Below are 18,291 nucleotides of genomic sequence, written 5' to 3'. Positions count from 1 at the left end.
TTGTGTGCGTCTAATTGGTTAAATTCGTCGTACATGGTGACGTTGTTATATGTTTTTAGAATAAATTACTCGGTAGATTAGTGTACTTAACTGCATACTCAATTGATTAATTATGTCTCATAAATGGTTTCTGGTATAAATATAGTGAAATTTATGTGGCAAGTTTTCATAAATAAAAGAAGGCAGTTGTATACAATTATTTATATATAACTAATATTCTCTCCGTTCTAAAATGAATGATTCAGTTTTAATATTTAAATTTTAAAAAAATAAATGATAATTTTATTTTTAATATAGTATTAATTTTTTTTCTTCTAACTTTCTCCTTATAAATTATTTGTCCACAACGATTAAAAATATTATATTTATTGAGAGAACAAATCATAATAATAGAATTATATTAAAAAGTGATATATTTATCTGGCTCGGATTATGGTCGGATTATTATCATTTGATATGTCTTCCAGAGGTGGCATGCCATCTAAAGATGATTCATTGTTATTCTCCATCCTTCGAGAAGACACGATTGCTCCCTGGACTGGATAAAGGGATCTGTTAAGGGAAATGGATGAAAGTTGTTATTACAAGTTAGTTAATTTTTCTAGTTTGAGTTAGTTAGAGTTAATTTGTCTCTAACTCTTATAAATACATTGTTCTGTAATCCTTTTGAAAGGTAATCAATTTCTGAATCAATGATATTCACATTCTCATCTTTTCTCTCAAAATCAAACATGGTATCAAGAGCCTTGAGTGGGTAACAATTGTCTTCTGCTATGGCTTCCTCATTCAATCTGCAAACCTTCAACACACCTATATCCACAAAACTTGATGATGAAAACTTTCTCATCTAGGAACAACAAGTTCATGCTACAATTCGTGGATTCAACCTTGGGAAATACCTTCTTGAAAACTCGGTTCCAGAAAAATTCAAGACCAAAGAAGATGAAGCAGAAAACAAGATCAGGGAAGAATATTTGCAGTATGACCAACAAGATCAACTAGTAGTGGCATGGCTATTGGCATCAATGACTACTCCTATCTTGACAAAAATGGTTGGGCCGGTGCGCACTCATCAAATATGGAAACGGCTGGAAACCTATTTTGCATCACAGACCCGAGCAAAGATCAAGAAACTAAAGCTACAGTTACGAATGTCAAAGAAAAACAGCACGATAACAAAATATCTTCTTTCAATTAAAAAGACTGTAGATTCACTAGCAGCTGTTGGTTCACCAATTTCAGAAGAAGAACATATTGAGGCCATTCTTGATGGGCTTCCGGAAGAATTTGATTCTTTTATTACATCTATTACATCTCGTTTGGATACTTACTCAGTAGATGATATTGAGGCACTGTTATTAGCTCAAGAAGAAAGATTTGACAAACACCGAAAGACAGAACAAAATTTCATTCAAGCAAATATTGCAACAGTAAACTCTCAAATGGGTCATATTGGAAGAGGAAGAGGAGAACAACAATATGCTCGTGGCACTAATTATGGTCGTGGAGGAAGAAACAACAATAGAGGCGGCTTTAATAACTATAGAAGAGGAAGAAATACATCCGGAAGAGGATTTGACAGAAACAATTGGTTTCAATCCAATCAAAATAATTGGAATAATCCTAAACCACAGTGTCAGATTTGCGGAAAATTTGGGCATGTAGCTATTGATTGCTGGCAGAGGTTTAATCAAGAATTTCAACAACCACCACAGGCTAATACCTCTCAGTTTCATTCTAATGCATCAGTCCATTCTGACCAAGGAAGCATTGCCATTCCATCAACTGTTCAAGATCCTTTGTGGTATCCTGATAGTGGGGCCTCACATCATATGACCAATGATGAAGCAAATCTGTTAGCCAAATCCTCCTATCAAGGCTCGGACAATGTCAAAATTGGTAATGGTGCAGGTTTGAAAATTCGAAACTTTGGTTACTCTGAATTGTCTATGCCAATCCATCATGGTCTTCTCATTCAAAAGAATAAGCAACTAAATCTGGCTGGCTTCTGTGACTCAGATTAGGGAAATGATAAAGATGATAGAAAGTCAACCAGTGGCTATTGTGTGTATCTAGGCTCCAATCTTATTTCTTGGTCATCAAGAAAACAAAAATCTGTCTCTAGAAGTACAACAGAAGCTGAATACCGTAGCATAGCTGATGTAGCAACAGATATTATCTGGATACAGTCACTGTTAAGTGAATTAAGGGTTCCAAAGTCTCTTCCCTGAATTTACTGTGATAATTTAAGTGCAGTCCTCATTACTGCCAATCCTGTGTTGCATTCCAAAACGAAACATTTTGAGCTGGACCTGCACTTTGTGAGAGATAAAGTCAAACAAAATGAAGTAAGAGTCATTCATCTTCCTGCAGAATATCAAGTTGCAGATACACTTACCAAACCTCTAGCTAAGCAACACTTTCATCATTTTCGAAACAAACTCATGGTTACCACTTTGGACACCATGAGTTTGAGGGGGGATGTTAAGGGAAATGGATGAAAGTTGTTATTACAAGTTAGTTAGTTTTTCTAGTTTGAGTTAGTTAGAGTTAATTTGTCTCTAACTCTTATAAATACATTGTTCTGTAATCCTTTTGAAAGGTAATCAATTTCTGAATCAATGATATTCACATTCTCATCTTCTCTCTCAAAATCAAACAGGATCCAATATCATCTAAGGCTTCAAAATTTTCAGCTCCCTGATTGTTAGGAAATTGGACTAACACATGAGAGGTTGGCACATCATGTACTGCAGGAGCATCTTGATTTTCAGAGGGTAAAATAGCTTTAACGATTAAAGATGAATTATTCCCTTGATCAGCAGGAGCTGTATCCGAGTCTACTACCACCGAGTCCAAATTATTAGAAAATTTGGCCATCTCAATATTGGCTGGATCAGCTAGCACAAAATCACTTAATTCACCTGAAATTTAGAAAATCTCTAACATTTTGACAAATATCAATCATACACACCATAAAAACTTGAACCAACTTAGGATAACAACATGCAACACATATTTGATCATCATTTGTTCAAAACCTCCCCCCACATATTCAAAACTCTCAAAACTTCACATCATAAGAAAATCTATCATTACAGCCATGTTTTGAGTAGTTCAAATAACATTCAATTCATCAATTTAACAAATAATTATTTCTGATATCCTTTACTTCTAGCTCCAAGAGAATCAAAGAAGAAGAAAGTCAAAATTCCAAGGACTTTGCACCACTACCAACAACGAACTATTCTTGCTCAAAATATTGAATCTGTCAGTCGGTCATCTCAAATCAACTATAAGAAAGAGTAAGAAATGATTTTTAGTAGAAAAAAAAGGTAAAAAAGGTCTTTTTCCTAGATATTTTTTCTCTAACTTCTCTTTAATTTTTTTTTTAAATCTAAATTTATGAAACTCAAGTCTTAAGGAAGATCTTATATATCTCTCCCTAAGACCAAACTATACCTTGTATAAAAAAATCCTCTAAACAACTAAAAATTTATAAAGAATTCCTTAATTTCAGAGTTTCTTAATGTAAAAACAACAATCAACTTAACAATCATACATTTTAATAAATTCTTCAACAATTAATAAAATGTACAGTGTTACAATGTCACTATAAAAAAATATTTCTTTTTAATTAGATTTTTTGTAGTTTTCACTTCACTTTTTTTTCTTATCTTTGTTCCTTTTAATACTAGAATCCTTTGCAACCTCACTTTTTCTCCCACTTCTTTTGACCAAAAGTGTGACCCAATTAATTTAATGTTTTATTTGGTTGAAAAAATAAAACAAAAGGAAAGAGAAAATGTTTGGTTTAGAAAATAAAATGAAAGGAAAGAAAAAAAAATGGAAAAGAAAATGACATGATTTTAAAATTATTTAGTAAGAAAAAAATATAAAAAGCTAAAAAAATTATTTTCTTATGCTTTTAGTTGGGAAAAAAAGAAAAATAAAAAATAATATACATATAAAATGAGAAAATGTGTCATGTACATATATATAGAACATGAATATAAGAGTAAAACACCTATATTAATATAAACAAGATATATGTATATGTATATTATAATCCCAAAATAATCCTGTGTTAGTGTTGATTGACCAGAACTATATAAGTTACATGTAGTAGCGTCGTCACCAACAAAAAAATCACACCACCTACCAACAATAACTCCTCAAGCCTAACCCTAATTTGCTTTTTTATAACGTATGATCATCACAATCCAAATAACACAGAAAACAGAAGAGTAAGATAGAGTTCTAAAACATGTAAGTATAGAAAATAATTCTATAATGTATAACATCACACCACAACCATACATGAAAGCTACAACACTCCAAGTAAACATGTATCTCACTCAAATCATGTCACATAAGACATCAACAATGTATATGAACATGCACCTCGACACCTATCATATGCAAACACATCAACCAATGTGTCGTTATGCATTTATCTATGGAAATATCCTAATAACATGAGTAGTGTAAGTGATTTCCACCCTACCAAACAAACCAAATCATTTTTATGCCTGAAGCGTCGACTCGATCACAACAAAATGGGATATCAATTCCTCTTTTGATTTCTTGGATTTCATCACTTACACTAGAAAAGTCCGATTCCATTGTTAGAAGTGGTACAACTAGGTATAGACATACCATGACCTTGGTATGCATTATCAACTCACATGTGGAGTTAGCCCTCGACCTCTTCTCTTATTAGGTATAGGCGTATCATGATTTTGACATGCATTATCAACTAGGTATAGGCATACCATAACTTTGGCATGCATTATCACCTTTTAGGTACTTGGTTAAGGGTTGTAGCCCTTGATCTCTTACCTTACTCAACTACTAACTAAGGACCTAGAGGAGATTCAATACACCTCAAAAAACACTCCAAGAGACACACCTACTCAATGAAGGTGTTCCAACAGTGGCTTACCCGAGCACTACTCCAAGATTCTCGTGGGATCTTTAGTTTTCAAAAACAATTTCCTCTCTTGAAGTCCTAAGTTAGCCAACATGCCTTAATGCCATACTGCATTCTCAACATTCACACCTCACCATACACCATCTATATGCATTACATCTAGTCAATACATATAGAAATCAACAAAACCATCATCCATACGTGGCATATATCAATGCTCTCCAAAATCATACATCATACATATGTACAACATACATATACTCATTATCATCCAACACCATACAAACATCTACATATATCATATGCAATCAACATATGTAGAACCATCATCATATACCATACAATAGGCAATAGAACTCAAAATATCTATTCATGTTCATCATACAATATGTATCAACATACAACTTATCTGAATCAATTATCATACAATGACAACCCTGGCATAAAATAATATAGAGGAAGTTATACTACTCCAATCAATCTCATCTTTATCTCATATGAAAGCTAAAAAGAGTCTCTACAACTCTTATGAAGACTTCAAGTTCTAACTTCATTATCTACTATACAAAAAATCACAAAAGCCGCAACAGTTTTCCTAAATGCTAATAGCTTGACATTTACTCACTAAAAAGGTCATAACTAGAGTTCTAGATCTCTTTTTTAGGTGATTTCAAAGCCATTGGAAAGCTAATATCTAGGGATACAACTTTCATGAGGACAAAAAAGAAAATTCGGTCATCTACTTGCTTAAACTAGTCAATCTTTTACTTAACTGAGGTCAGCTAGCTTGGAGCGACCAACATCTCGTTCTGAATGACCAAAATTTGCTCAAAGTCCTCAAAAATTCGCTTTAAGTGATCCAAGTCAAAGAGCATCTCTGAGAAACCACCCAAGCTCACTTGGAGTGACCAATAACTCGCTCTAAGTGACCAAAATTCGCTCAAAGTGCCCAAAACTCGCTCTAAGCAACCATCTAAGCTTGCTTGAAGTGACCAACAACTCACTATGAGCAATCAAAATTCACTCAAAGCGCCTAAAAACTCACTCTAAGCTACCCAAGTCTGAGAGCACCTCTGAGCAACCATCCAAGCTCACTTGGAGTGACCTTATGGGCACTTTAAGTGACCAAACCTAGAAAATATGTAAATTCAAAGCTTAAGAACATCAACCCAACAAAACACTTTAATAATCCAAAAATCCACCTAACACATACATCAATTCATGCATGCAACTTAATCATTCATACATATACCTTCCCAACAACTTGTTTTGCCCTAAAACCACCACATACAACTACAAAATCTGTCAAAATCATCAAAATCATCTCAGCTACCTCAAGAACAACCAAAACTCCACCAACATAACCTTCAAATATGCAAATCCTCTAATTCATGGAACAATTGATAATCTCACTCACCTACAACACAACAGTTCAATCAACCAGTCACCTTAGCTTCCTTTACCTTAATTTTGAGCTTTTCAAAAGAAAAGGAGAGGAAGAAGAAGAAAAAAGGCTTCAAGCTTCAAACCTCCACCAGCTTCGCACCACCTAACTCAGATTCTTAGCCTTCAAATACTTTGAATCCATTGTCCAACAACAATCCTCACACACTAGAGGGATTTAGGAAGAAGAAGAGAAAAAATGAGTCAAAGTTCCTCTCTAAAAATTATCTCTAAGGTCCAAAAATTATAAACTTATGAAACTCAATTCAAAACAAAACCTTATATACCTTTTCCTCTCGTGAACAATTAGACCTTTGGTTATAGACCCTCACAACTTATCTATTTTACCTTAGTACAATGTTGTATAATTCAATTTTATAAAATTCATATGTAAAATATGAATTGTTTTACACTTGTAAACAATAGTCTGATCACTTCTATCATTTTTTTTAATATATATATATATATTATTTATTTTTATTTATTTTCTTTTTATTTTATTCCTCGTCTTAACGAAATATAAGAGACCGGTAAATAATCAAAGCCTGAGAGTTCAGATTTTAAAAGAAAAAAGGACACAAGCCAAGTTAGACCAAAATGCAAGATTGCTTTACTGTTTAGATTTAAAATTACATTTAAAATAATATTTTTATGTATTTCAAAATTGATGGCTTGTACAAGATTCCTACTCATTACTATCAATATTATTATAGAAAATAAGACTAAAGCCGAACTAAGTTTATATTTGATTTATTAATGAAAAATACTAGATCCTCCGAACATGTATTCTCCGACTAATTAAAAAATATATTTCTTTTAATTAAAATTTATATTTTATAATTAAAAATTATAAATGCCAATGACAAATAATTCATAAAATAATTCAAAAGAATTTTCGATTAAAATTTCGAAGAATGTATCATTGCTCGTTATTAATTACTATCCGTTGACAGTTTTGTTTGATTCTGACTGAAACATTATTTGGTTGCGAAGAGCCATGTTGTAATTGAAAATATGAATGTAGGAGGGTTGAGTTGGGTTAAATTTGGATAAATCCGTTACCTGATTGAATTAAAATTTAATTGGTTGAGTTAGGTTGGATTTGTGTAATTTTTTTTAAATTTAATCCAACCCAATTTAATTACAAATGTGTTAGGTTGGTGTAACGAGCATAAGGCTAAGGAGGGGAACCATCCCTCAAAAGCTGGCCTAAGAGGTTGGAGAACCTCCTGCCTTATAAGGCTTCCCTGGTAAGGAGACCTCCCCGATGTGGGAGTTGTTACATTACCACCCCCTTCGAAAGCCAGCGTCCTCGATGGCTGTACTCCATGGTACTCCACTCACCGGTACTTCTCGGCCTTTGCCAGTCAGAACCCTCCGGTGGTCAGAACCCTCCGTGGGTAGCCCTTCTCGAGTTGACTGACTCTCAACGAAAGCACCATTGTATCGAGCATAAGGCTAAGGAGGGGAACTATCCCTCAAAAGCCGGCCCAAGAGGTTGGAGAACCTCCTGCCTTATAAGGCCTCCCTGGTAAGGAGACCTCCCCGATGTGGGACTTGTTACATTACCACCCCCTTCGAAAGCCAACGTCCACGATGGCTGCACTCCACGGCTGGCTCTCAATGAAAGCACCATTGTAACGAGCATAAGGCTAAGGAGGGAAACCATCCCTCAAAAGCCGGCCCAAGAGGTTGGAGAACCTCCTGCCTTATAAGGCCTCCCTGGTAAGGAGACCTCCCCGATGTGGGACTTGTTACATTACCACCCCCTTCGGAAGCCAGCGTCCTCGATGGCTGCACTCCACGGTACTTCACTCGGCCTTTGCCGGTCAGAACCCTCCGGTGGTCAAAACCCTCCGTGTGTAGCCCTTCTCGAGTTGGCTGGCTCTCAACGAAAGCACCATTGTATCGAGCATAAGGCTAAGGAGGGGAACCATCCCTCAAAAGCCGGCCCAAGAGGTTGGAGAACCTCCTGCCTTATAAGGCCTCCCTAGTAAGGAGACCTCCCCGATGTGGGACTTGTTACAGTTGGGTTGGATTAATTGGGTTAACATAATTATATTTATTTATTTTTTTTATAAAAATTTAAATATTTCAAAATAGATATACATCATTTATTACATTGTTGCAAATTCAATGTTATTAACCTATAAAATAAATAATGATACAAATTAAATTATAAAATAAATTTATTAATTTTTTACATTATTATCAACTCAAAAAATAAAATTAATTAATAGAAAATAAAATTTAAATTAAATATATATTGTTATAATACTATTAACTTAAAATACAAAACTTGTTACTAAGTAAGAACGACAGTGAGTATTGTCATGAATATGATCATTCAAACATTATTATTATTATTATAATATATGACTGAGATGGTATCGAGTTGAAAACACAAAACCCATTATCTAACTCACATAGTATCGGATTTTGATCGGGTCAGGTTGGTTTGGATTAGTTTGAATTTGTAGATTACTTGTACCTCCATACACTCCTTATTGAAAATAAGAAATTTTTAATAATTTTTTAAAATTTTAATTATTTTATTTTAAAATTTAAATTTAATCATTTATTATTATTTTGATGTTTAAATATAATTTAATATTATTATTTAAGTCATTATTTTTTATTAAAAAATCATACTTTATTTTAATTTTTTTTTACTAAACTAGTAATGTTTTATAGTTTTAAGATTTTTTATTTTATTTATTTTTACGCTGCGTATACGTACACTTCCTAAACGACGTTTTATTTTTAATTGATTATTCAGAGACAAAAAATATTCTTACGGAAAAAGGTTTTATTTCTTAAAAGATATTGTTTTCCTGCCTTAACACGGACGTGACGACGTAATCATCAGTTTTATTAAATAATAAATAATACCATCGCGTTCTTAAACAAATATATAATATTTTCAGGTGTATGAAAAAGAAAAATACCTAATTTTTTCAGATATTTATTAAAAATACCTAACTAATTCAATAATATCAATAAAAAATTAAATTAATTAATTTTTATTGATATACTTTATTTTAAAAAGATTCATATAATTAAATGCTATAAGTGATAGTTATATTAATGTTTCTATTCATAAAAAAAAAATTAATTAACAAACATCACTTAAATACACCAAAAAAAATCACTTAATTGTTAATAGTTTAATAAATACAACAATTTTTTTTATATAAAAAATAGATAAATTATTAACAGATTTATAATAAATTAATGATATAACAATTAATAGTTAATATATTTTAAAATAGATATTTTATAATTAAAATAAAAAATAATATTTTTTAATTAAATTAAAATTATAAATAATTTAATTAATTATGTATTAATTAAAATTTTATTTACAAAACAAAAAGAGAAATAAAGAGAAGAAAAATTACCGCGAAATATAATCAATGGAGTAATTGAAAAAAATAAAAAAAATATATTATGGATTTATTATAAGAGTAATAAATTCTAAATAATATAGTGTTCATATTTATGGGGTTAGGATTTCTTGGTGATATCTGTGTCTTGAAAATAAATAAGAGAGAGAAAATTTTAATAATAAAAAAGGTTAAAAACCTCTTTTGGTCCCTTATAATATTTTTTTGCTTCAATTTAGTCTCACTTTAATTTTAGGTCTCAATTTGATCCCAATAATTTAAATCATTGCAATTTGGGACTTCCGTCTAAATGATTTAAACAGAGTTAACTGGTGGCCACGTGGATGCTAGGTGGATGCCATGTAGATGCCACGTAGGTGGATCCCAAAATACCGGAATACACCTGGAACCAGAACAGACCGTTCTGGTTCCAGAATTTCGTAAAAAAAAAATAAAGTATAAAACATTTCAAACACTATATTTGATAATATTGTTAAGGAAACTGCTACGGTACTCATGAAAACTGAAAGATTTTGGTACATCACATTATGTGAATAAATAAAATTTAAAAAATAAATTCAAAACGACATAAATTTTAAATTAAAAATTTATATAAAATAAATCAATTAAAAAGACTAATTTAAAACAAAATAATCAAAAGGTCAATTTTCATAATTAATTTTATTTATATCTGACCAAATTAAAAAATTTAAAAAAAAATTATAATAATATTATAAAAATATTAAAATAAAAAAATAAATAATATAACTGAAAAATTAATTTATACTATAAATTTAAAAAAGTTATCACCAAAGAAAAACTAAAACATATTAAAAAAATATTAATATTAAACATTTTAATTATAATAAATGCTATATTAAGATATAAATTAAAAAATATAAAAATAATATAAAGATACAGATAAATTATTAAAAATATTAAATTAAAATAAAAAATAAAACAAGTAATTATAAATAAAAAAAATGACTGTTCCGGTACCCCACAATTATAGTGGGTACCGTAGAATTTCTCTATTGTTAATGGGGATTGATAATTTCAATTGCTAAACATTTGAGCTATACAATGTATCATTAAGGATGATGCAGTGTATCATTAAGGACAATGGTAACAAGTTTTATTTCATTGTTAGTCAAACTGGAGTGAACTACTTACTATCAAATTGACACTACAGTCAATGATGAAACGAAACGGTGTTTCCCCTTGAAGTCATTGACGATGTACCCCAACAATAACAAACTGTTCTTGAGGAGTTACAACCTGAATTTTGGTAGTTTAGGGTTTCCTTTCAGTGTTACCCAGATGATTTCCTTTCTCAAATCAAAGAAGGATTTTGGAAGGTCTTACCTTATTTAATTTTTTTTTTTAAATTTATTCATAAATGAATATTAATTTATTGTATTTTCTATTTATTATATTTGTATGAATATAGATATAATAAAAAAAATATAATAAAAAGTATGAAGTTGGCGTTCTGAAACAGGCCGTTCTGAATTTAGAACGGCCCGTTCTAAAAGTAGAACGGCCCGTTCTGCTGCACTCACGTTGTGTTAAATTTGCATTTGGAACGGTCCGTTCCAGTTGCAAATTTAACACATAACATGTGCATACAGAATGGACTGTTCTGGTTTCAGAACGAGCCGTTCTGGTTCCAGGTGTATTCATGCCATTTGGCATCCACCTATGCATCTACGTGGTATCCACCTGACATCCACGTCAGCGGGAGTTAACCCCGTTTAAATCATTTGGACGGAAGTCTCAAATTGCAATGATTTAAATTATTAGGGACTAAATTGAGACCTAAAATTAAAATGGAACTAAATTGAAAAAAATTATATTATCAATGACAAAAAAAGTTTTTAACAAAAAAAAAAAAGAGAGAAAATATTGAAGCGCTGATGTGAATATTTATGGGAAACAAAACAATTGAAGCGAAATTGAAAAACGATTTCAGCACTTTTGTCGGCGAGTTCATTAAATAACATCATTCCTTGTAACTCTAAAAGGACACATAACCACTGCAACTTCTGTAGCTCACCATGCCATCCATGGAGTTTCTTTCACATCCTTATTTCTTTGCAGCTTTGACCCTTTTAATGGTTCTAGTTGTGTTAAGAAATCTGAATAAAAGGCATGGAAAGAAGTACCACCCTATTGCTGGCACTGTGTTTAATCAGCTGCTGAACTTCAACAGGCTGCACCATTACATGACTCATCTTGCTGCCAAGTACAGGACATACAGGTTGCTCAACCTTTTCAGATATGAGGTTTACACTGCAGAGCCATGTAATGTTGAGTATATACTCAAAACCAATTTTGAGAATTATGGAAAGGTACATACTTTATTATTCCATGGATTGTTTTTGGTGTTTTGTTGACTTTCACTTTTGGGGTGGATGAGTAGATAACTAAGTTGCTGGAAAAGTTTTAAGGGTCTGTTTTATTTGTTAGAGTTGTTTATATGAAAGTGGTGAGTTGCCACTTGCCACTCACCTCCTTAGTATTTGCTCGGTATTTATTTGAAAGGGCACAAGGAGGGTTACAATTTTCTTATTTGATTTTATTTTTTTATCGGGGTTATTGAGGATATTATCAGCTTTGTATTTAAGTTCTCACGGGTTTATTTTTGTTTATCACTCAACAATTTTTAACCAATGAGATATATATATGTTTTATAAATTATTATTTTTTCTAGAATTGAGACTGTTTGTATTTCAACCAAGTAATTGAAGAGCTTCTAGGATTTTTCAATGTTGTGGAATCTGCTGTTGAAGGATTTTAAACAAATAAAAATGAACTTTTTGGTAGCTTAAACTTTTCAAGGTATTAACAAAATTGATTCTGAGTGTTTATATCTTACGTTATTTTGAAAAGTAAGCATTTGAAGTTCTGAACTGATACCTAAGATTGTGATACCAATTTGCTAACTTTCTGAAAATACATGATATAGAGTCCCAAAAATACATATCTATGCTAATGTTAGGATATAGAGTCCCAAAAATACACTAAAATTGAAGTGATTGAAATATTATATTAGGTGGAGTTAAATATTTGTTTTTATTCTCTTAAAATAATAGGATGATGACATATAGATAAATATTATCTATTGATTGACATATATTAGGTTATATGGATAAATATTATCTATTGATTGACATATATTGGGTTATATAAGTGTATCTCCTCTATAGAGGTTATTATCAATCAATGAAAAAATATCAGTTTTATATCTTAACCTTTATATAGCCTTTTATCTTCTCTCATAGCTCTAATGGTAGTTTTCTTTGCATAGACCATAGAAATAGCTCTGTATCAGCTACTCTTTTCGGTTCTGCTTGTGGATACCATTTCCTCTGAAATGAATACAGCAGTTATAACCTTGTCAAATAGTGTTGCAACACATGAAATAGCAGTGAAAATCAAAGCTAACATTTTCTGCATGCTATGAAATTGAAAGCCTTTTAATTGACGGTTATGAACGGGAGGTTCATAGCCTCCTACCTGATTCTTAGTTTGGGAGATTACTTACTTTACAAAGATGCCCTTCAAAATTTAGCCATGGTAACTTGATTCCATCTTCCTTTGAAATTAGATTAGCTCTTTTCCATGCTACGGTTGTTAAATTAGCAATATTTAATAGAAGAGCTTAAACAGAGATTTCTGGAAATAATAAGTAGAAAAAGTAATATGAGCTGGCTAGCAAGAGCACAAAATGTTAATAGGTACATAGATGATACTCTGTAGTTGGTGGATCTTTTTGATTAATTTTCACGGCATAAGGGGTTTGTTTGATCGCTAAAAGAGTTCGAATTAGTGACTTCAATTTTATTTGAAATTTTTGTACAGGGCTTGTACAACTACCACAATTTGAATGATTTACTGGGTGATGGGATTTTCACTGTTGATGGCGAGAAATGGCGTGAGCAAAGGAAGATCGCAAGTCATGAATTCTCCACCAAGATGTTAAGGGACTTAAGCATTTTAATATTCAGAAAGAATGCAGCAAAACTTGCAAACATAGTGTCTGAAGCTGCAACTTCTAATGATACATTGGAAATCCAAGTGGGTAGTAAATATATCTTCTGAAAGATACTATCATATTTTGCCTTCTTCCATCTATTTGGTTTGCATGTTAACTTGCTTCAATAATTTCTATAGGACCTTTTAATGAAATCAACACTGGATTCAATTTTCCAAGTTGCATTTGGAACTGAACTTGACAGCATGTGTGGATCAAGTCAAGAAGGGAAGATTTTTGCTGATGCTTTTGATACTTCAAGTGCACTAGCCCTTTATCGTTATGTTGATGTCTTCTGGAAGATAAAGAAATTTCTGAATATTGGATCGGAGGCCAAATTAAGAAAGACTACTAAAATTTTAAATGAATTTGTTTTTAAGCTAATCAACAATAGAATTCAGCAAATGCAGATTTCAAAGGGAGGTTCTGAGGTAAGTCTATTACATACAAACTGTATTTATATGGATATATAAGATGTCAGTGTAGGTGCTAATCTTGACATACATTCAAAATGGACAGTCGAGACTAAACTTATGTAAAACAATCTCAACCGTTTATGTATGATTGTATGACTAAGATCAACTCCTCCAACCTCTCACTAGATTTGCCAACAATATGTAATGCATTTTTCATTTTGCGTATTTAGAGGAAGCAAGGGGATATTCTGTCAAGGTTTCTGCAAGTGAAGGGATATGATTCAACATACTTGAGAGATATAATTCTAAACTTTGTTATTGCTGGGAAAGACACAACGGCTGCCACACTTGCTTGGTTCATGTACATGCTTTGTAAGTATCCTGCAGTTCAAGAAAAAGCAGCAGAAGAAGTGAACGAAGCAACAGAAACCAAAAAAATTAGTAGCTATACTGATTTTGTTTCTAGTGTCACGGATGAAGCTCTTGAAAAGATGAACTATCTCCATGCAGCAATTACTGAAACCCTCAGACTTTATCCTGCAGTTCCTGTGGTAAGGTTAATTTTGAAGTTGTCCTCATCTTCACTGGATGCAGTAGGAATAAATTTTGTCCTCTGTTCCTGCTTGTGTAATTAGTTAGAATTAAAGACATCACTTAAGGTGACATGACCTAGGGTCTATTTGATTTTCTTCTCACTTTTTTGTTTTTAAAAAATATTTTCTAAAGCACTTTCACACTATTCAACAATCAACTTCTCATGTAAAGTTTATGAAGTTTATGAAGTTTTGAAAATTATTACCAAGATTTCTGTTTTAAAAACCTGAAGACAGAAACAGTTGAGAGATATTTCCTCATCTTCTATTTTGTGGTCCTACCTCAAGGGTGTGAATCATTTGGAGTAGGGTTGCATGTGTTGAGGCATGTGTGACAGTGTGATTGTTTTCTTTATTTTTTCAAAACTAAACAACTTTTGAAAATAGAAATCAAACACATGTTCTAAATTTGATATATATAGTGCAAGATAAGGCTTTTAGATTCTCTCTCACTAAAATAATGCTCTCATTAGATATATCTTTTATTGTTGGGATACAAACAAGTCTCACATCAATAAAATAAGAGAAAAAATAACTTATAAAGCATACATATACTCCAATGTTAGAGAGACCTTTTGGGTAATGGCCAAAAGCAAAACCGTGAGGGCTTAGGTCCAAAGCGGACAATATCTCATCATTGTGGAGTTGTGTGTGTAATAACCTTATAAAATAACCTTCATAAAATATTCCCTCAGACAAATACCATAAAATAACCCCATCTCTAGTATCAGAACTGCAAGGTTGGATGCGGTAACAACTTTCATAACTCATAACATATAATGTAATATAAAAAGATAGATTTCGTTGCATGAAAGGTTAGGTCCCATAACCACATCGATAAAATAAGAGAAAAAATAACAACTTATAATGCACACACATACTCCAATGTTAAAGAGGTCTTTTGGGTGATGACCAAAAACAAAACCGTGAGGGTTTAGGTCCAAAGCGGACAATATCTCATCATTGTGGAGTTATGTGTGTAATAACCTTATAAAAATAATTCTCATAAAATATCTTCTAAGACAAATACCATAAAATAACCCCATAATTTATTTTTACTCATATCTCGCCTCTAATATTATTTTTTTGTTATCTTTTCCTCAATCAGTGCTACATTATTCTCTTCTTGTGCTTAATCATTTTGTATCTTGTCTTTTCTCTCCTGTATGCCTCCCATTTATCTTGGCATTTTCATTTTTGCTATTCCCAATTTTCTCTAATGTCCTTTAAAGCCCAACATTCACTACCATATGGCAAAGTAAGACGTATAACAGTATGATAAAACTTGCCTCCGAGATTGATAGGTACTTTGCATGGCGGTTAAAAATAACATCCGATGTCTTTCTCCATTTTATTCATCTTGCTTATATCTTATGTGTGATATCTTCTTTATTTTCCTCATCATATTGTAGTATTGACCTAGATATTTAAACTTAAAAGAAATGAGGTATGGCATCTATTTTTACTTCCACATCTTATTATCGTCGCCTCTTGCTAAAATTACAATTCTTATTATACTATGTCTTTTCCTACATAAGCAAAAATCCTTTGTTTCAAAATTTTGTCTCCAAAGTTCAAGTTCAGAGTTAATTGGTTCGTTGATCCGTCAACTGAAACAATTTCATCTGCAAAAATCATGCAATAAGGAATAGCCGTATATATGTCGCTAGTAAACACATCCATGATTAGATAAAACAAGGAAAGGCTTGAGTTTTAGCCCTGATTCTTATAGGGAAATCCTTAATCTCATCTCTTGGAGTTCTCACACTAGTAGTAACTCCCTCATACATGCCTTGTATAGCTCAAAATATAAGTCATGTGAACCCTTTTCTTTTTCAAATTCCTCCACAACACTTTTATTGACACTTGATTATAAACTTTTTTCAAGTCAATAGAAACTATGTCTCTTTTATGACTGCAAAACCTTTTTCTATTATTAACCTACGAAGAAGGTAAATTGTTTCAGTTATACACCTTCCTAGAGTAAAACCAAATTGACTCTCGCCACTGGCTTCCATGTAATTTAAATTCCCAAGATTGATTTATTATTGTTGTACATTTGAAGTGCCTTTAGTTCAATGCATTCCAAGTTTCAGACTCCTTAATTTCATGCAGGATGCAAAGATCTGTTTTTCTGATGATACATTACCAGATGGGTATAGTGTAAATAAAGGAGATATGGTATCTTACCAACCTTATGCAATGGGTCGGATGAAATTTATATGGGGTAATGATGCAGAGGATTTCAGACCAGAAAGATGGCTCGATGAGAATGGCACTTTTAAGCCAGAGAGCTCTTTCAAGTTTACAGCTTTTCAGGTTAGTATTTGCTTGGGAAATTATGCATTTATGTTTATTTATTAGGAATTTGTTAACTTGGCCCAAGGCACATCATGCTAAAGAATTAAGATAATATATAAGCATTTAATAGTGATTTCTTGAGTAACCTTAATTGAATTTTCATTCATCTACAGGCTGGTCCTCGGATATGTCTAGGAAAGGAGTTTGCTTATAGACAGATGAAGATATTCTCAGCAGTTTTGTTAGGCTGTTTTCGTTTCAAATTGAATGATGAGAAGAAAAATGTCACCTACAAGACGATGATTAATCTTCATATTGATGGAGGTCTTGAAATCAAGGCCTTCCACAGATACAGGGATTAGAAGACTTCTAATCCAAGTTCCAGTGAAAAGCAAAGTAGTTTAATAAAAACGAATATCAATAAATGTATTTCAAAATTCAAAGATACGAGTTAATGATAGGTTATCTTTTTCATTCTGTTATTAAAATAATTATTAAGAAGAAAGGTAGATTGGACAAGAAAGTTTCCACCGAAAGGTTCAAAGTAGTTCTATAAAAAGAGAATAAAAATGTATATCAGAATTCCAAGATACGAGTTGTGGATAGGTTATTTTTGTCAACTAAGTTGATAATGTGTTCTATTCTGTGTTATTAAAATAATTATTAAGAAAAAAAGTGGATTGTACTAGAAAGCCTCCTGCAAAATAAATACCAAATAAATACAACTACTTTTGTCTGACATTTTTATGCAATATATACTTCCAACTATCTTATCTCTCTTCCTTTATCACGTCAGTGTCATTTATCTTCCTGACTTGAGTGCTTGAAATGTCTTTTCTAAATACTCCGCCAATTCCAATTCTCCAAGTCATCTTAACTGTGTCAGAGCCTCATCTGACTTAAAAGGAGTTCATACATGTTAGCAACCCTCTTTCAACTAGCAATCCGTATCAAATTCATCAGTAGCTCATACCAGATTTCCATCACATCAAGATTAGTTTAGATTTTAATATAAAAAGCTAAAAATTCTTATAGGTGCCTTTCACTATGGGTTCCAATTTAGTTTTTATTTCTTTTCAAAACTAATATTTAGTAAATCAAAATGTTTCTAACCAAAAGTTAATGATTAATTACTTGAGATACAGATTTTTTCCTAATAAATATTTTTCTATACATGCTACAC

General features: G+C 32.0%; 1 protein-coding gene across 1 annotated transcript; it reads left to right on the top strand.

Moving 5' to 3' along the window:
• The first annotated feature begins 11,727 nt into the window (after window positions 1-11,727).
• LOC109808434 (cytochrome P450 704C1) lies at window positions 11,728-17,783 on the top strand. The gene is made up of 6 exons (XM_020371438.3): window positions 11,728-12,113; window positions 13,627-13,842; window positions 13,939-14,229; window positions 14,445-14,765; window positions 16,923-17,126; window positions 17,282-17,783. Exons 1-6 carry the CDS (start codon window positions 11,820-11,822, stop codon window positions 17,468-17,470), a joined length of 1,515 nt encoding a protein of 504 aa, XP_020227027.1. The 5' UTR covers window positions 11,728-11,819; the 3' UTR covers window positions 17,471-17,783.
• Window positions 17,784-18,291: the final 508 nt, after the last annotated feature.

This window comes from Cajanus cajan, chromosome 3 (assembly GCF_000230855.2).
Source record: "Cajanus cajan strain Asha chromosome 3, NIPB_CcT2T_4, whole genome shotgun sequence".
In the NCBI taxonomy this organism is placed as follows: Eukaryota; Viridiplantae; Streptophyta; class Magnoliopsida; order Fabales; family Fabaceae; genus Cajanus; species Cajanus cajan.
Note: the sequence above shows the minus strand (reverse complement) of the source record. Positions and strands in the feature narration are given on the sequence as shown.

Coding starts and splice junctions, on each gene's coding strand:
- LOC109808434 (XM_020371438.3), top strand. CDS start 11,820: ATGCCATCCATGGAGTTTCTTTCACATCCTTATTTCTTTGCAGCTTTG. Junction 12,114..13,626: donor ATTTTGAGAATTATGGAAAG/GTACATACTTTA, acceptor ATTTTTGTACAG/GGCTTGTACAACTACCACAA. Junction 14,230..14,444: donor TTTCAAAGGGAGGTTCTGAG/GTAAGTCTATTA, acceptor TTGCGTATTTAG/AGGAAGCAAGGGGATATTCT.